Source organism: Anoplolepis gracilipes, chromosome 9 (assembly GCF_047496725.1).
Source record: "Anoplolepis gracilipes chromosome 9, ASM4749672v1, whole genome shotgun sequence".
NCBI lineage: Eukaryota > Metazoa > Arthropoda > Insecta > Hymenoptera > Formicidae > Anoplolepis > Anoplolepis gracilipes.
This window is the reverse complement of record NC_132978.1, coordinates 9,003,805-9,025,032: the sequence shown is the minus strand read 5'-3', so window position 1 is coordinate 9,025,032 and position 21,228 is coordinate 9,003,805. Positions and strand designations below refer to the sequence as shown.

At 34.6% G+C, this 21,228-nt stretch overlaps 1 protein-coding gene and 1 long non-coding RNA gene across 14 annotated transcripts in view; one reads left to right on the top strand and one right to left on the bottom strand.

The window, feature by feature from the left end:
• Window positions 1-21,228, bottom strand: part of LOC140669777 (uncharacterized) — a 128,816-nt gene that overhangs the window by 24,595 nt on the left and 82,993 nt on the right. The window lies entirely within an intron of this gene.
• Window positions 1-21,228, top strand: part of LOC140669772 (uncharacterized) — a 209,957-nt gene that overhangs the window by 110,048 nt on the left and 78,681 nt on the right. For all 13 annotated transcript variants that reach the window (XM_072899883.1, XM_072899879.1, XM_072899875.1 and 10 more), the window contains one exon: window positions 1,977-2,093. In XM_072899883.1, the coding sequence (XP_072755984.1) occupies window positions 1,977-2,093 (117 nt within the window). The remainder of the gene's footprint in view (window positions 1-1,976; window positions 2,094-21,228) is intronic.

Genomic DNA, 21,228 nt, shown 5'->3' with positions numbered 1-21,228 from the left:
ATCGATTGTTAAAGATGGCATTCAGATAGCGTTCAAATGGCATTATCGAAATAACCATTATTAAATTTAGTCGAGATTTATTGTAACAGAATTTTTTACAAATGTCATATTTGATTCTTACATTACATAAAAATAGTCTCAACTAAAAAATTTATTTTTATTTTAAGTTTTTTGAAATTTATTGACAAATTATTATTATAAAATAAACTGTCAATTTTTAAAGATTATAATAATTTAATTTTCTCTAATAATTTATTCTATCGTGATAATGTATGAATTATGTAATATTAGATATATATATATAGATATATTTTTTATATTTTATTCTCGCGGAAAATTTTTTTCAACATAATAATTTTTTTACAAATCTTGATGCATAATAATCAACCATGCACGTTATAGCGTATTTCGTTCGTTTTCCCTCTTACGACGTGAGACCAGACCGGCACAGTCCTGATTGAATCAGCATGATTCCCTCGTTACGTATTATCTATTGCGTAACCGCCCGATTCCACATCACGCGGTTCTCTCATTTCGCCCCTAGAATCCCAGTCGGCGACGCCTCAGGAAAACGAATCCTTTGAAGTTTCCTGTAATCGAAGAAGTAATTTCAGCGCGACCCTCGTCGACAATCGTTTTTCCTGGTTCGTGTAGGGTTGCTCGTCTACCCCGCGAAACATTATTATCGAGAACGCTCCATCTTTGATAAAGACAATTAGCGACGTAATTCATGCAACATCTTTTATGAACGAACAAGAAACGTTGAGAATGTATTTAACAGCCATTTTTGCACGATATTAAATTTAAATTGACAGCCGGAAGTATTGTCTAGATATGTTTTACCTCTTTAAAAACTTTAATATATATGTATGTATTATTAATTTTATATTTTTATAATATTTTCATAATTATTATTATATTTTTAAAACTTTGTAAATTTTTTTAAAGAGGTTCTGTGCACAAACTAATAATTTTAAATAAAGGACTTAGAGATACATAAAGGAAGACGTTAATAGAATTTATTTCAGCCCCGAGTAACATTTAAATACTTATTTCATATGAAAATATATTTAATAATTTTCATGTTTATATTAAAGATACCTCATTATCTGGCTGTATTTATGTCGCTTATTTTTGTTGAAAACGCGCGACCATAGTAAGGAACGTGACAGTACGAGTCTGCTATGTCACTCAATTCGGTGCTTACGTTCGAATAAGATACATCTACTCTCCGTCAATCGTCATTACATTTTCTTTTCTTTTCGAATCTTCTTTATTTTTTTACATATTCTGAACTTTTTTCATTAAAATTACAATCGGTATTTTTTCGAATAAAATCTTGATTCGATTTCATTTTACACAATTTAATTTAAGCAAAGTGAAACTCGTACTTTGTATCTGCGTGGTGTGGAACTTAGTTAACATTAAACTTCGCGCATATTGGATTCAAAATACGATTTCTACCAAAATTCAATCTGGGACAGTAGATACAAGTCTTAACATTACGGAGGATAAAATCCAATGCGAGGCACGTATCTCCAAAGTTAAGCTATAGATATAGTTTTGTAGAATAAACGATGTCAGAATGAAAATCCTTTCCTTTCTCAATTTTAAAAGAAACTGTCGTGGATTTCCGTAACGATATAAAATTTTAATATGCGAAAAAATTAGAGAAAATTCATTTCTGACTTGACAAGAGAGGGTGCACTCTCGAAAGTAATTTGAATATTCTCGACATGGGAATAACGGAAAATCCTTACTTATCTGATTTTATAAAAAAAATATGTGAATCTTTTTTAAAATTACACAAAACAAAATACAATTTGCATCGCGCAGATTCCATGACGTTCCCACTCGGCGATGCATCGGGACGGTCGGATCGAAAACCGTCGAAACTAATTACCGACTAGAAGATAGAACCAATTTGCGCGCTCAGGAATAATGGCCACTTACTCAGAGGTTTGCTCTTTTTGCAGGTGTGAGGGTGGCTGGTTACAGCTCGAAGGCAGCGCTCGTGTTTGCGGTCGTAACCAACGTTTCGACCGGCCGGTCGTGCTCTTCTCGGATAAACCGATCGCGACCCTACATATGCAGTGAGTATACAATAACCAGCATCATTGTATTTCAGTTAGCAAATAGTTTTTGCATTATCACTTTGTTCAACTAAACTAATAAATTCTTTTTCCGAACGAATCGCCACATAGTTTAAATTGATTTAAAGAATTTGCTATTTCGCGTGAAAATATTCACACCACATATCGTAATATATTTTAAATGAACGATTTTGAGTAAATTATTTGCTTTCGAGCAAAAGTTTGAAAAATATATTCGTTCATCTCGAATGCATAAAAAGCATTTTATGTTAGAGAATATTTTCGAAACTTATAAATTGAATTACTAGAAAATCTGAGTATTTTTTTTTTTTTTTTTTTTTTTTTTTGGAAGTGTAACCAAATTTTCAATGAGAACAATGTGTATTTTTGCAAAAACTTTCGCCAACTATCTTTTTCAACACGGAACGATTGCATGCTAAATGAATAGTGGGCGTGTAAGGTCGATTTAATGTCACTGTGCAAGTTACCGTCAGTGCGCGTAGTACTATTGAGGAGAAAGACAAGGATGGACTATAGGAGATGGTAGATAGAATCCAATAGCATTACGAAATAGGAACACGTTCTGAGCTAAGTGCTTCTTACGAGCCTGGCCGCTTGCCATTCGGCTTGTTATTTGAACGTACATCAATAATTCTCGTATATTGAATTTTATTTTTAAATACTATTAGGCCCAGCAATATCTACAAGATTGTATTTTCACAAAAATTTCTCAATCCACCGACATGTACTCATCGGGATAAATCGGACTGATTTCGATGGTACGGAGAAAGAATGCGAAAGAAAGTGCGAAAGCGACGTGACGTGGAGTATTTACACGATTCGCGCCTTATAAGAAGCGATTTTCATTAGTCCTCTTTCACTTTTATTCACCGTTTGTACTTGAATATTCTCCTCGCGAAGAGTTTAATTTAAATGCAAATTGATTTACCTTTGATAAAATAAAATAGGGATTTCTCTGTTTATGGTTCGCAAAGGCGACAGTTTCTTTAAATTAACCTTCGTGATAGTTTATGCGCACGCGCATTCTCATGTAATCATATTTGATTTTGTTTCAACTATACTATAGAAATGAATAATGCAAAATTAATAGCTATTTATAACCTATGTGCTTTGAAACATTGCAAGTACTCAGCAGTTAATGGAAACGGAATACAAATTAATTATTACGTTTGATGAAATGTATTACATTGATTTATAATGTTTAATGAATGTAAACTTATGAAGGATGTCAACATTTTATGATTTTATCCGTGCACTTGCAACATGATAAATCGGAATTAACTTTTGCACCAATTACTTTTTCTCATTATGTTTTATCGCGTTGGGAATCAAATATAATTAAAATCAAAGCAACGAATAATTAATACTAACAATTTATAAAATTTCCATCTGCTTCGCAGTCAGAACGAATTATGGTGCAAGTCTGAGAGCTCCGAAAAATCTGAATAATTGATTGGTACATATTGTCGGGCCTCGCGGGAGTCAGTAAATGGTAGAAAAGTTGCAAATTCATTCGTAGGTAAATCTCTGAGCGGCTCTATTGGCATCTCCATTATTTATGTTTCTTAATTGGCATGTCCAAATAAAAAAAAGAAAACGCGAATGCCACCGAATGCTGTTGGACAACGAGAGGCTTCGTTACGAGCTGCTCATTAAATATTTATGCCGAAATCAACGTCTGCGATATCTACGTCGTTGACTAAGGTCCGCGCATACATAAAATATTAGTAGTGCTCTACTGCAACTCATTTCTTTGACGAGTCGCATAAAGATTTTCTGAAGAATATTTCCGCTACGATTTTATATGTACCTTGCTTAAAATTCGAGTCTGAATAAACGCTCGTGAGAAACGTGTAGATATCATACGAGAGATATATTTGACAAATTAACACGCGCAATCTTGCTTTTGAATCGCGGTTAATTTTGTTTGTTTCCGCGATCTGCCGCGCACAAGCTGAAAATTGAGAGATTTTCGCGAGAGTAACGCGGCGTAAAATTGAATTCTGCTAGCCGGTCCTGAAAGTAATTCCATTGTCGGGCATGATGTTCAATAAATTTATGAGAAAATCAAGCTTGATTTCTATCGCAAATTGTTTTACATTTCCATAAACGTGAACGCAGCAAACGTAGGTAAGATAATAATTGTTTCAAATAGCATCAAAAAGTAAAACTCGATATGTGTAAAATTAATAGAATATACGTGCTGACGCAATGATATATATAACATGTTAAAACGTCGTTTTACAGAGAGAAGCAATCTCTGTTAGCCAACGAAGTTTGAAAAACATTTTTTTCTTTTTGTGTATGCGACACACAGTAAAATCCAACTAATCAACCAGTTACTATCTTGAATTTACTACATATGGTTGATAAAGTTTTAACCTTAAGGGATTTTAATTCAATCGTGTAATAAAATTTCTGAATTTATTAATGTGAGGAAGTATATATTAATAATACGATATCTATTATATGGATAACAAGAAAATTTAAAAAAAAAAGTATTTGAAGTGAAGAAAATGGCAGCTTTTAATCCGGAAATGTCTCTCGCGTTATTACTTTGCACTTTCTTCTCAGCAGAGACTCCGAAACGCAGCTTAGTCGGTATGAAATTTATATAAGTTGGGAAGTTGAGTGTAATGTGGCAAACCCGTCGCACGCGACTGGCATAAACGTGTCAAGAAATGATTTATGGCGGTTAGTTTCCACTCTCGACCATGGCAACTTCTGTTTTTATGTGAAAATACGCAAGAAACTAACAACAAACGACAACTTATGAGCCATGATGCGCAATATTTTGATGGAATATTGAACAGGATATATATATATATATATATATATATATATATATATATATATATGCATTAAAAAAGAAGAAAAAAGCAACATATAAGAGCAACATTTTGTGAAATAGTTACTTCTATTATATTATACATTTTAAAGAAATAAAATAATTAATCTTTTGTTAAACTAATTATATATATATATATATATATATATATATATATATATATATATTGTAATATTACAGATTTGAAATTATTCTGCAGATAAATTAATTTGTAGAGAGTAAAAAAATGTATATGTAAAGAGAAAAACAGAATTTGTACGAACGAATTTGTATTAAATATATTATATGCAATAATATAAAATATGGCGAATTTTGCACAAATTTCTGGCTGAAAATTTCTTGGCGCTGTTTAATTGGTTAAATTAACGCATTGCGACGAAAATTCTGTCGGACAAAATCTCGAAGATAAATATACAATGCACGCGGAACGGCGCATAATATTTTTCACTGCTATCCGTAAAGTAACGACACATATCCTGCCGAATTCGAGGCAATATAATCGGATTCCCGTGAAATTTCAACGCGCTCATTTCCATAACTACGTCCTTTTATGTCACCGTGAAACATTGAAATGGACTGAATTATTCAACCGATAATACGCGGCTCATACGTAGAATACAAGCGGAAACTTTATCCGTTATGTTTCAACATATTGTATAATACACTTTAGAGTACGGCCATTGTCCACGCAGAATATAAACCGTAATAAGGTCAATATACAATTTCGATTTATCGTACAACAAAAGTGCTTCTCCATGATGGAAGTACGAGAAAGCCTCGCTTTTTCTTTCACCAATGTCAACATGTCAGATTTATTAAAAAAATATTTTTTTTTTAGGTAGTATATCAAACAGACATACATAAAGCGAAATACATATGCAATAGAAATATCGAATAAAGCGTCCAACGTCTGAACGTTTACAGTAAAATAAAACTCTGTTTTATCGTGTATCATCAGGAAGCAGTATTTTACTAGCATAAAAAAATCGGCTGCAAATTTTTACAGATCACTGCTCGCTTTTCTCCCACCGGTTATTTCAATGATGCTATCCCCACATCTTAACCCATTTAAACCTTATTCATTACAAAGAAAAATCTATATATTTTTTTAAAATTGTTTATAGGTCAATATATATCTCACAAGTATTTTAAGAATTTTTTTTAGAAAGAAAAAATTGTTACGTAATACATGTATATCAAAAAACTTCTTCACTATTGAAAGCGTAAAAAGATTTAATGCAAATTACAGAAGTCTGTTAATTTTATAGATTTTAATATCATTGTTTTATGGATGTTCTTTGAATAATGAATCACGTTGCAGATCTCGTGTGCTTTCGATTACGTTTGCAATAAGTATGTTTACTGATCGATAGTAAGAAGTGATACATATACGTCAAACTTATATTATGTGAGATCAGCATATGTCTCATATATCTTGAATCTCCAGATAGATATCGTTCAAGAGTCTGACATTTTATCGAAGTAATAGTATATCTATTCCATACATTCATTATAATTTTTCTCTTTGCAGCTGTACATCACATGCAGTGCAATTAATCAGTTTCTCTCGGTGCGTTATTATAATTGAATAACTATGCTTTCTACATACATACGTGCAAAAATCAATGAATTTATTAGCCTTTATACACGGAAAAATTTGCAAAAATAATTTTAATACGAAAAATGGAGATTAAAGTAAAGTGATAAAATGTCTCTAATGTGATTATTTATTTCTTATATAAGCAATTCGATCGGTTATAATAAATATGCATTTATATGCATTTTATTTATAATAAAATTGAGTCGACCATCGCAGAAGATTGTGAAACAATGCGTGCAGAAGCTATAGCACACCATGCAGTCCGAGAAAATTGTAATAAATTTAGTTGGCTGCGAATTTCTGACTGAATTTTAGATGGTTCTTGTCGTGACATGACAAATTTACATCGCAGTCTGGCATACTTTGTGCATGCTATGTTTATGGCGCATGCTTGTATTCTCTCTCTCTCTTTTCGGTAAAACGATCTCCGATAAAAGTTCGTTGATCGCTGTTTGCTATTGTGAAAATGCTAAACTTCAAAACTGCGTTTTCGAATTTATTTCGACGACCATTAAATTAGATGATTTTGCTCGAATTTCGACTTGTAAAATTTTAATGACTGTTAAAAAAGCTTTCCAAATAATTAGAATTTATATTCACGAATTATACTGATGACACGAATTATATGTTGACGCGAAGAGTATAGGGATGCCGTTATAATTATCATTTATCTTTGTGTGATCTAGGAATTTTAAAGCGTGTTATTTGTGTATTCTGACAATCTGCATAATTAAGAGACGTTCTTCATTTTTCGCAAAACACCAATCTCTTCTTTTCTTTTTTTCATAGCTTTCAATTTACATAGAAATTAATTTAGTTTTGACCGAGTAATGCACAGATATATTTATCTATATATTAGTATATTAAAGTATATTAAAGATTTAGTTTATAAATTAGTTTATTAAATTAATAATTTCAATTCTTTTCATGGCTCGCAGCATTGCGTTGTATTGATGTTCGATCACGTAGCCATAAGTAATTTAGTTAAACTATTGAACATTGAAAAGGGGACGAGTATTATTTTTCCAAGCTGTCGGCATCTCCGACGACTCGAACTCTACCGTTCTGATTTTCGGTTCGTTTCACGCTGCTACACGGCAGCCACCTAGAACTTCCGCGAAACTTAGCCGGTCGCAATAAAATCGATATCTCAACAAAAGGGAACGACCTCTGGTAACGGCGTGCTTTATACGATCCATTAGGTGAATGAAAAGACAAGAAAGGCTTCGCTCGTGCCCACCTTTTTCATAGGTCCGCCATCATTCCGCCGATCTCCTTTTATGTATAAGTGGCGTCTTTATGGAAAAATATCTCTGGGTAATGAAATGAATGTTCGTGTGTTTATTTCAAAGTAGGTTCCTTATAGGGTGCAGTTTCGTGGCAGGCCAATACGGTCCTATCGAGATATCATTTTCGCGAAAAGAATAATTCGATGGGTTGGGAAAAGAGCTTTATCCATCGAGAAAAGCGCTTTTCTTTTAGACACTATTGATCGAATTGCTTTTGGGATTCTTACAAACGTAGCAAAAATGTCAAATGCGAAAAGAGATCTCCAATTTCTTTCAAACAATATATCACCATTATACATTTCGTGAAAAATATATTTCCTTGTTTTTCGACAAAATTTCATTATTGAAACGTTTTATTATGTTATTAAATATTGAATATGTCTGCAATAAAATGAGCAATATTACAACTGCCTTTTATATAATAATAGAGGGAGATGTTAGCAAAGAGCTACGAACAAAAAATCCGAGCGGAAAATTCGTACGTCGAAATGTCAGGAAAAAAGAGAGCGAAGCGGATGAAAACGCTACTTAGGAAGACGTAGAGGAAGCCAAAAACGGAAAACTTTTTTTTCTCCTAAAAAGCGGATGGCACAGTCTGCACGTTATTATATGAATTGTTTAAATGCTCAAACCTTTTTTGTACGTAAACTGAATTAACATAAAATACAACTCGGTCGGAATCACATCGATATTGGTGCTATAATCTTATTCTACTATTACTACGACTTCTTGTCGTAATTAACAAGATATCGAATTCATTTATATGTATAAAGAAAATTTATAGATTGTTTTCTATCTTTATAAAGACTTTTTTGTATCATCTCTTTACATATTTTTTGTTAATAATTAAAATTATTAATTTTAGAGATTTAATACGATAAATTGAAAACAATATCTGTTTATTTATTTATATTTATTATTTTACTCAATTGTTGTGACGTTTAATTATATATATATATATATATATATATATATTATATTTATTTTATTTTTTTATTTAATTATAACATTCACAAACTAATTGTTGTTGCTTTTTCAAATGATAATTTAAAAGATATCTAAGTATAATTATATACATTTGCAAACAAACAGAAACCATTCAACAGTCGATATAGAAATTAAAGTAGCACAAACATTTTTATCAGCGTAAGAAATAAAAGATAGATCGACGGTACAAAGCCTATCGTATCTTAGCTGCGGGTAGAACAAAGAGGAAAAAAAGGACGTCTTTTATATCCGGCGAACTATACTTTCGATTTTACGCGTAAGCTCAATCTTCCCCTTATATACTCTTGTCAGACTGCAACCTTGATTGAATGGATGCGGGTGTCTGGGTCCGTGCCATGTCTGCGTTTTCCGATTGTTGAAACTATCTCAAAGAGAGCTATAAAATAATCCTAGGTAATAGAAATAAAGAGAAGAGAGCGAAAGATATATGATTGTAAACAAAAATATCACGATTATCGTAAAATCTGACTTAATAAATGGGAAGAGTCTCTTTCGCGATGATAGTCAAAACGTTCCAATTTCATAAACGTGTACAAAATTCATAATTTACGCTTCCATCGCGCCCTTGCGATATATCGCATCGTAAAGCGAACGGACACTATCATAAAAATAACTGCTCTCGCAAGAGGAGACGATGCTCTCATCGCTCAAGACTCGAGATTCTATTTGCGACGAGTGAGTTAACGCGCGAGAGAAATCGGGCCGACGTATCCCGGTTCAGTTTAATCGCGAAGAAAAATTAGGTTCGTTATTCTACCACGGATAGGTATATCGATTAGCAGATTAGTCTTATCGAGTAACCCGCGAGGGTGGCTCGTAGGGATCGCATAGGAAGGGAAACGGAAAGAAAGGAGACTCAGATTCCGAGGGCAATCTGTCTATTCGAGTCTCGTTCTCGCGCGAGATCGGGGATACATTTTTCGAGGTAATTTCTCGTCAGAACTCCCCCCGGGATAACCGTGCGCGCTCATCGAGTCCGCTGGGATGGGGCCAAGATAAGCTCGCGCAATATCGGATTCGAATCCTACGAGAAGTGGGACGAAAGAGCGCACCCTAGGGTATTTTCCGAGGGAGCCGAGTACAACGCGACAGCAGACCCGACGGCGCCGCGCCATCACGGCCTACATGATCTACACGTACGCGATTTATTCGCTCTAGTATAAGATGAATATTTTATTAACCCATTAGGATGTAAGTCGGCAATTTATACATCGGACGGATCTTGCGCGATAAAAAAGACTTAGAGATGAGGCGTATCTTAAGCGAGAAGCTCGATATTTTAGACATTCTTCATTGGTAAAATCTTTGTTAGCAGACGTACGAAGATAACTTGCGATAAGCATAAGTTTATTAAAGTAACAATAAATTTTAGTCCTTGTTCCCTACATATTTTATGTCAGTAATATTAATATTAATACCCAAAGGATAGAAAATATTATTAAAAATTTTGATTACATGTTATAATATTATTAAGCTATTTATATTTATAAAATAATTAAAATAAAATTAATATCATTTCTTAGCAAGAAATACTTTTCTTGCCAATAATAACGAATGATAATATGATGATGAAAATATCATATCGGATGAAGCAAGGGATAAAATCTTCGTACACTTTATACATATCCTTAAGGAACGTATCAAAGTTATCGCTACGAAATGTTTATTAGGAGGAAAGGTGGAGTGCCATGTTGTTCAACACTCATTGTGAAAATTGCGCCATTCCGCGTCGTCACTCTTTCGGCTACGTAAAAGGAAAAACGATGGGAGAGAATTGCGAAAATGAATAAAGTGGAATAGAGTGCGCAAATTTGCGGGACTAATGTTAACGACATGCATTAGCAATCTCGTTACGGATATCGGTCCTCGCTTTTATCGAGAACGATCCGCTGATCTTAATCGCGTGATATTGTTAAGTATTTTTTATACGTCAAACCTGTCACATGCAAAATATTCTCGATTGGTTGTGAGCGTTTGAACGATAATCAGTCGAATAATAATTATTTCTGCAGATAATGTCATGCTATGCTTCGTGAATAATTTTATGTTATCATATATTACTTCAATTAGCTTGTATTGCACATATATTTGCTTTTATTTACATGACAGATGTGGTATGCAATATCATGTGATCGTTTTACGTAAATTGTAATTATCTTTTTTTTTTTTTTTCATTTATCTATATTCTTTTTTTGTCAACAACTTTATTTATTTCTATCACTACATAAAGCAGGAAGTATAAAACATAGAATTAGACATTGCCTTATTGAACAAAAAGTTAAATTACATTTTTTGAAATTTTTTACCTACTTTTTATCTCTAATAATATTATATATAAGATAATTTTTACGTTCTACGTTATAGAGAGTTTGATAATTAGCCACACATTGTGTGATACATTAATCGTTACCTAATTGGGAAGTTATAAAGGTGCGTGACATGTAAAACGCGATGTCGCGCGTTATTTTCCCAAATATTGAGCAATTAATATGTCACGCATATTATTACCGTCATTGACACTTTGTTCAGGAAGTGATTAATTTGCTTCCATATTTCCAAAGGCAAACACGGTTCCCTTTCGCGCTGATCGTCATTCTCAGTGAAACACCATACGAAAATTCTGCATCATCGAATTAAACCGTGTCGGTCGATCGCGCGCAGTTAGTCACTATCAAACGCGATAAGAATCGAATACGCATTTCGTATACGCACCGTTCTCAAATAGCTGATCTATGCACTGACCGATGCACATCGATAAGAGTCAAATTCTGCATGCATAACTCTCCGCAATATCATGTGCCGCTTATCGATTATTACGGCTAAATGGTTAATTGTTTGTTAAATGAGAGACTTAGACGAAATGTATCGTTAACATATCTCACACACACATTCGCACATGATTTACCTCGATATTGACACTTCCGAGTAAATGTGCCTTTTATTATCGTATTAATATTACATCGTATAATTTATCTTTTTTTATTATATACATATATATAAGATATTTGTTCAGCGGATATTGCTTTTCAAAAATTTTTATAATTTGCTTAGAAAAAAGAAACATTCGAATTTTTTAAATTTAGTTATATATATTAACAAACGCAAACACACACCCACATATATATAATTTGATGTAATATAAAAAATTTAGTATAAAGCATGCAACTTATCTGCACGATAACATTTAGGTCATCGGAAACATGTGTAAGAGACTTTACTTTGCGAAAATAAGATTTCAAGTGAGAAAGAACATCGGTCGTTTGTTACGCGAAAGCTTCTACCTTACGAATTAAAAACGAATCAACCATCCGTCTCATGCCCGCATCTGTCGAATGCAAATCGGCCGAATTTCGCCGAAAGGCGGGATAAAGGCTGGAAAACGCCCGGTGCAATAACGATCGCGGAGCGAGAACATAGAGCGACGAATCGAGAAAGTGTGTAAAACGTTCGATCGGAGATGGCTTGTGTTTCTGATGAAAAAGGGGCGAATTTCCACAATCGCAATCGACGAGCCGTGAACGCAAGGCAGAAAATTGCAACGTGGTACGGCGGGCCACATCGTTCTCTCCGTTGCTTCTCCTAGATACAGGGCGAAAGTTGAAATTTTCAAAAGCGAATGTCAGTACAAAACTAACGAACGCGAATGCCATGGTTAAAAACAAAGTGTAAAAAAAGCCTCGAGCATGACACGTCACACCCGCAACGCGACGCGACGCTATAATTTCAGAAAATATCAATTCACAGACATACTGAAAATTAATAATGTAGTTTTCCTCGAACTATACGACATGTAAGTGTTCGTAAGAAAAGTGTGTAATTTGCCTATCCAGTAAAATACTTGTAGCTTTTATATAGTTCGGGATCTAATATACTCGCACAAACGAGTGTAATATTAACTTTGACAGCAACACGTTCGCCTCTTTTGATCCTCTTATCCGAAAACTAATTTCCCCTTTGACACGCGGCGTTGCCTAAACATGTTTCGCCTTTGACCTTTTGCCTTTCGGCCTTTCCTTTTCCGCGAGATGTTCCAGCTCTGTATACCTACAGACTGCGACGATTACCATTTTCAAACGCTTAGTCGCTTTCAACTCTCCCTCGTCCACCGACCCAATTTCCCTCTGACGAGTTTCTTTGGCTTTTCTTTTCCTCTTCCGTTTAATTAAGCTGCGAACATTAAGCAGTAGGAAGTTCTCATTTGTTATTCATTTTATCCGGAAAACTGCACCTGGCTGCCCTGGTGCAGTTTTCCGGCACGGTAAAAACTATCTGACAGTCGGGAACTAACTCTATTCTACTTGTTGTTATATTTTTATATGAAAAAACAAATACATATGCATGTACAAAAAGTTAGAATATTTAAATATATGTATTAATACATGTGTGTTAATGATAGTATAATATTGATTTTTTAAATGCATAAAAATAAATTTATGTATAGCTATTACAAGCTTTGAAATAACAGTAAAAAATAATAAGATATAATGAAAAATAATAAAATGTATCGTTAAATGTCATTCGTTTAAATAATATAATACACTTACAAGAAAACATTTATTTGATATCCAAAAATGGATTCTGGATCTTATGGACATGATAAAAACGATAATCATCTTCATTTTTGTTAGTAACAGTCCTTATTGAAAATAATCATCAGAAATGTCCATATCTATTATGTCTATTTTATTATATATGTTTTAAAATTGTGATGTGAATGACGCATCTTTTTACTTTAGTAATACATGGAATTTATTTATAATAATGCACAAAATTAAATTTCTAGTTTACAAAGTAATAGAGAATGTAACATTTATAAAAAAAGAACAATCAAAACAAAAAAATTTTCCTGCGTATGTTACATTTTATAAACCGTGGCTTTGAATGACAATCCCAACAATTCAACGAGTTTTTAATATCAAAAGTAAAACAGATTTTTTTTAAATAGATGGATTTAAAAAACTGTTTAAAGTAGTTAGCAATTAATTTTCCATTGATGGTAAATTCTTTGTATAAATTTACTTTCCAACATTAATTAAATTTAATTTATAATTTGTAATGTAATGTTTACATTAGAAATTTCTAGCATTTAAAACGCACAAAAAATGCAAATAAGTTATGATTACTTTGATTAAATTACAATAATTACTTTTATTAAATTGCGTACATTTGTTTGTAATATCTAAAGAGTAGCTGGACAGCGAAAAAATAAATATGTATAATGGCAGAACAATTTGATTGCTTTTGAAAAACGATCAAAGAATAAACACAACGAACTTTTTTCAATGTGGTGGTAAAGGAAATGTTTTAAAATTTTATATGCTTTGAATATAAACGCATAAGAAGTACAGCGTTCCTAGTGACTTTCGGTAATTAGAAGCCATTAACAAAAATGAAGCTCATTTTTACCATATTCGAAAAGCCCAGAATCCGTTTTTGTATATTTCAAACTCGGATGCCAAGTTGTTAAATTGTCCTTATTGGTAAATTTTTAATTTTTTTATGCATATAGAAAATATTTATTTATATTTATGAAATGTTATTAATCTATACGAGAGAACAATCCACTGAAATATATTTTACATGTATATGATTTAAGCTTGCAATATATGTATATGTATGTACATGTATAAAATTATTTGTGTTATTCAAGAATTATACATTATGTTAATCTCTGGTGATCTTTCCTCTCAACAAACAATATAACGTTTCGATGGAATAATATATAAATATGTTAGCACGTATATATATATATATATATATATATATATATATATATATATGTGTGTGTATATTTACACATGTATATAAAATGTAAAAGAATATCAGAGCGAAAGCTTTGCAATTGTAATTGTTAATCCTTAATAGGCGTGAATGTCATATCGCAAATTATACGTATATACTTTATCCAGAAGTAATCCTCTTTACGTCTGCAGCATCAGGGTGAAGAAGAGAGGGGAATGAAACGGGGAGAGGCAGAGAAAGAGTTATATGTATATGCCGCGTCGGCGAAAACTTCAACGAATCTCCTGCGAACGACGGCGCAAAAAGCAACGCCCCAAAATTAACGCGTTACAGTCACGCACTTTCGGCATTAATCGCATGGTCGAATTGGATTTATGAATTGAATTTTCATCTGTCGGTCGCGTTTCATCGGCAGACTGCATCTGCATTTGCATTTTACGCCCTACTGTACCCCGCATGCGTTCGACATATATGTAGCTATATCGCATACGTGTGTATGTAATCACGTGTCGCGCCCGGTGATGTCGAATTATAACGACATTAACGACCCGTAAGGTCCAGCCTGGCGTACTTGTTAGTCTCGCGGCTTTCGCGGCAACGCCGATTCCGGATCAGAGTGCCCTCGGATAAACCTCATCAGCGTCATCGCGAGTAATTCTCTGACGACGATTCCATGCGATTTTCGATGCACCCGTTTACTTGCCAGATATTTGATCTACGCGCGATCAAATCCGGTTCCGCCCTCGGCGACGGTGGTCCATACTATGTGATTCGTCCGATATACCTCGGGGAACTAATATATGTGACATCGATAGCCGGAACAAGTCGTGTACATATCTACACTGCCCCTTACGGTATATATACTAGCAAACGAGTGAACTCTCAAACTTCCTCGGAGCGATTTGATCTCATCGGAAATGACGCATGCTACATCGACGTAGTACACACGTATATACATGCGTATAATCTATATTGCATGTCACGAAGTTACCAATCGAGAAATTGAAATTATCCTGTATTTACTTATATGTTTACAGACGATCAGATCAGACAAATAAAATTTCTAATTCTCTGTTTCTCTTGCTCGATGCTTCTCATATATTTCGAATATTTTTCAGAACAGTTTGCTGGCTCGTGCACAAATGTCCCAATATGAAATTTTATTGAAAAAATGGGAAGATAGATTAAAACAGATAATGGGCGGGCAGTACAAATTCAAGAGTCAAATAGAATCCGAAGTAATCCTTTTAATTTTTTAATTTATTTTTTAATTACGTTTATTAATACATTCATTTTATTAAAAAATTGTTAAGTACAAACATTAATTATTTTACATTTTCAAAATGTTTCTAAAAATTTGCAAAATGAAAAAGAAATAGAGAGATTATATATTACATTTATATAGAAATACTGTTAAAATATATAAAATGAATAGTAAGAGAGAAAGAGACAGAGAGAGAGAAACATTTTACGCTTGAAACAAATGCATTTACCAGCGTAAAATCCTCAATGAACTTCGTCGCACATAGCGTTGTCGCGTTAAGAAGCGAGCCGGATTCGCTCTCGTGATAACTTGGACTTAGGCGGTCCAAAACCGCGGAAATCCGTTTCCAGTCTCGTAGCGAAACCACACTGTTCTCCAAGACGCTACCACACTGGCGAGCCTGGATAGCGCTACGGTCTGGTGATCACGACTTTATGTGAGTTTCTAGTACCTTGTAAATGCTTAAGTCGCTCGGTACGGCTACCAGCCGCAAACTCACATCTTGAATAAATACGACTGCGTCTTACGTTTTCTATATAAGTATAATTGTCCTTAAGGGAGAACTGCATGCCTAAACTCGGCCGCGCACGCTCTCGTTACTTTTTAGTGCGGCAGCACGACAATGGCAAAAGCATAATTCCTTGCAAGACGCTGTTTTAAGCACTAGGAATATCGTGGAAAATACTTGTAAATGGCTGAATAAGATGAAAACAGATTCTTGCAATCTTCCCTCATATTACAATTATCGTTACGAATATTTTATAACATGAAATAATTTCAATTAAAAAGTAGTTGAGAAACATCAATAAAATACGAGAAAGAAACCAGCCGGTCTCCCCATCTGATACGAGTTTTATGGGAAAACTATATATCAAACGACTTATCAAAGAATACGTAGGAACAAAGGAATACTTGTGAAAAAGCGCATTGCAGCCGTGCATAAAAAGTTTGTAATAATTGATGCGGATGTCAATGGAACGATTTCGCTTTGTTGCCTTCTGCCACTTGTTTTTATTTCCCGATAATAGCGGTTCTCGCTTTTTTTCTGACTCTTGCGACTCATTTTATTCAGACAGACATGTGCTTTATTATAGCAACTATCGTGCTCGATCGCAGCGTCCGAGTATCGAGCATCGGTTTTGCAACGGGACGTGTGTTGTATGTATATCGATTCGCCGATTTGAAAGCAACCGATTTATTGTTCCCCGCACTGACCCATGCGTTAGAACTCGAGTTCTATTGGACGAGCCGGGCCTTTTCGCGCTCGCTCGGCGTCAAAGCCATTCCCGAGTCTGTTCAGCCGCATTGTTAACTAACGATGTGCGCTTTATGCGCAGTGGAAACAATGTAAACACGTTATACCACTCGTCGGAGTGGACAAATGGACGCGTCCCCTTTCTGCCGAGCGATCGGCGTCCAGTCGCGTAAAACACGTCGTACTGAGATACCAGTTGTGATTTTACATTTCGCGCTCGCGTGGCTTAAGACCGATTTATAACACATAATCTGATACTGACAGTTTATCTCCCGACTACAGTTGTATCCGGCATTCCGTAATGTATCGAACACGTGATTTATATAATTGCTTGTATATATAATAAATGATTATTTCCATGATTTTATCGCTAAACGTCAAACGTCAAAAGTCAAGCGAGCTGTCATGATAATTTTAAACGAAAGAAAACACAGTATATATAGCGGTCTTATCGGAAAAGAATAATTTCGCTATTCCACGGGCTATCATCCTCGACGAGGCGATCGCCCTATCGAGATTTCTGTCTCCGAGATTTTAAATTATCAGCTCCTTTGTCGCAGAGACGTTGACGGATGGCGGTGAAGTACGTTCACCGTTATCGTTATCGGGACAAATCACTAGTCGTCCGATCACTTCGTCCCTGCGTATCCCGCTGACGTCATTTTTCCCGGCGCAGCAACGGATATTTCCTTCCATTTTTTCGCGAAAGACGAAGTCGTCGTTCGAGTGGCTGAGGTCACCCGCAGGGGTTTAGTCCTTCGATTCGAGCGGTTCTCGAGAAAAAAAGAGAGAAAAATAAAATCCCGCGATCCGAAAGTACTATAGATGTACGAGAGAGAAAGAGAAGAATCTCGTGGTACACTTACCTACCTATCTATCTACCTAGCTACCGACCTATCTACCTACCTACCTACCTACCTACCTACCTACCTACCTACCTACCTACCTACCTACCTACCTACCTACCTACCTACCTACCTACCTACCTACCTACCTACCTACCTACCTACCTACCTACCTACCTACCTACCTACCTATCTACCTACCTACCTACCTACCTACCTACCTACCTACCTATCTACCTACCTCCAAGAACCGAGCGCCTTATCTAACTTCGCTTGAGCGAAGCAAAACACGAAGACGAGAGGATATGCCCTCGGCGCGTTCACACAAGCACCTCTGCGTGGTGCCCGCGCTCGATGTAACAAAGACCGCGAGATAGAAGCGAAGGAAAGCTTCTCCACACAAGGGACGACAAAGTGCGGATAAAAGAGAATACGTACAAGATGTAAGAGGCCACTTAAAAATCGATATCTGCCCGCCGCTTTACTCTTACTTGACATTTATGGAAATACGATTTTTAAGTTATCAAAATATTTTATTCGAAGAAATCTGCCGTGATCACGGTCACTAACGAGGTCGACGACAAGATGAGTAGCCTAATCTGGCAATAGATAGGTATTATATAATAAAATAATATTTTAAATAAAGCCAGAAAAATATATCAGCGAGTGTGAGAGAAAAGTAACTCTAATAATATATGAAAGCTGTGTCTGTTTAAAAAAAATATTCAAATATATTTAAAAATATTCTGCTTTCTTAATATTATTGTCTTATCTTTCTAACAAGGTGTTTTTCTAAGTATACAATTGATTTATGTATGATGTATATGATTATTTTTGTTGCAAGAATAAATATTTATTTCTTATATTATGATATTTTACTTGATGTAATTTTTTTATTTAATCGGAGAAGTATATCTCTGGTTGATGTATTTTTTTTTCTTATAAAACGCGAATGTGAATGATTCTGTGGTTACGCGATGTTATCCAATCACGTGAAAAATATCGACACAGCGCACTCACGTACGGACAAAACGTATAACGTTGAATGCATACGTGAAATACCGTGACCCGTTGTTAAATAAATAAAACTGATTTTTATATTAAAAAACCGACGGTTTATTCTCGTTGAGTCCACATACGTTATTTATTCGCTGATAACAAATCTTCTTCACGTGGATATTTACCACTATTATAGAAAAATATATGACTAGTCCAAAATAACAATGTTCTATTATAATTCTTTCGCAATTCCATCGAAATATTTATAAATTATTTCATATTTTAGCATTTAATTCTTTTTCTTCATAGTTAGAAAAAAAATCACTTATTTTATTATCAAACTAATATCATATATTTATAAAAGTTATATTTTAGAAAAGTATCCTTTAAAAAACCTTGTATTTTTTGAAGTATTTGTATATTTTGCCTTATCGGAAATATTCTATAAAATAAAATAAACAGATTGAAGAAATAGTCACATATTTACACGGACTAGCAAATTTATTTACCACAAAAAAAATGTGGGAAAGAGAAAGAGAGAACAAAATAATATAATAGATATCATGAAAAAAGTCATTGATATATTTATAGATCAAGCGCAAAAGAGATGCAAAATAGCATAATCTCGGCATAATCTCTGTCTTGTGGAATAAATAAGATTTATATTTATGTAAACAATACTTATATATTTATATAACGCAATACTTATACTTCTGTAAACAAGATATATACAATGCAGCGCCAAAAAGATAATCATCGCGCAGGAAGGAAAGTACTTTTGTGGTAAATAAATAAAATGCGGACGGTTGAAGAACAGAATACAAGAAGCTACTTAAGTATAGGTGGCCCCCGCATTTTATATCGTCGACACCTCGCGAGTTCGTAAATATAGAAGACTGCATTTACATTTCGTTTTCAATGCCGAAGGGTAGGAGAAAACAGAAAGGAATGTCCGGCGGACGGGACCGAAAGCAACGAATTGCGGAGACAACGCGCTTCGCCATAAGACTCTGGTATCGTAGATCGCTCTACGCATCGTTGCGTATGCGTCTTCTCCTGAACGATCTTGAGAAAGCAAACACTGAGGAAACATGCGGCGCGTACATACGGGAATACATAACGCAGGAAAAATATAAGACGCGACAGAAGGAAGTGATGTTCCTCGTAAGGGGACAACGTGTAGACGGTGAAAACGCGAGGATTTGCTTGAGATTTATGATTACTAGAACGGCGTCTGTACACGGAAATGTAAAGTGCGAGGGTAAACACGAAACACGCGGCTATATAGCTGTAGCTATAAATAAATATTAGGTAGAAAAAGAGATATCCGAACATGATGGCAAACTGCACACAAAATGTATAAAAACATGCAAACACATATGTGTGAAACATATTCATCATCGATAAAAAAATAATATATATGTATACATTAAGTTTTTACGCATACAGAATATCTATCAACTGTTGCATTATTTTTTTAAGTACTGGCTGTATTTGGTGTCAAAGAGCGACATACACATGGAAAAATTCGTAACAATATTATACGAAAAGATATTTTCTCCAAGAAATGGCCGAAAAATTTTTTAAATAAAAATGCGATAATAACGATGCATTTACGCTACAATTCGTTGAGCAAATGCATCGCTCAATCGATACTGTACAAATAACATCGGTCATTGCTACGTATAATTGTACGTTAAACACGAAATGAATCGAAATTTGTTGTCAGCAAAAAATATTCGACGCGATGCTAAGAATGACATTCGTAAAAGCACCGTGCACACGGAGTCGCACGTATTTTACTTTAATAGAACATACGCAAAGGAAAAGCAGGTAAGATACGATCCAGCAGGATAGTAGCTCGGATGCTGGAGTGTAAGATGTTATTGCGAAGATTCGCGTCTCTCTAGTATAGAGTATATAGAGGAAGGACAAAGTGCGGATGAAAGAAGAATGGAATACAAAGTCCTACTTAAGACACAGTGTCCCCCGACCGCAGTGCGGTCCTTTGAGATTTACTTCGCACGTCTAGCTTGGAAGATTTACCTTTTAGAAGTTACCTCCGGCGCGCTCGTACTTAGAGATTCCCGTGTCTTGTGTCATGATTTAATCGGTGAACATTAGCATAGTTTTCTCGAGATACACCAAAATGTAGCGACATGATAATACATATCTGCAGTTTACATTTTAAGCGATATATTGAGTCCAGCTCATTCGCTTTTCCGACTTGCATCTATAAAATCTCAGAGTCCTTATCATGATAG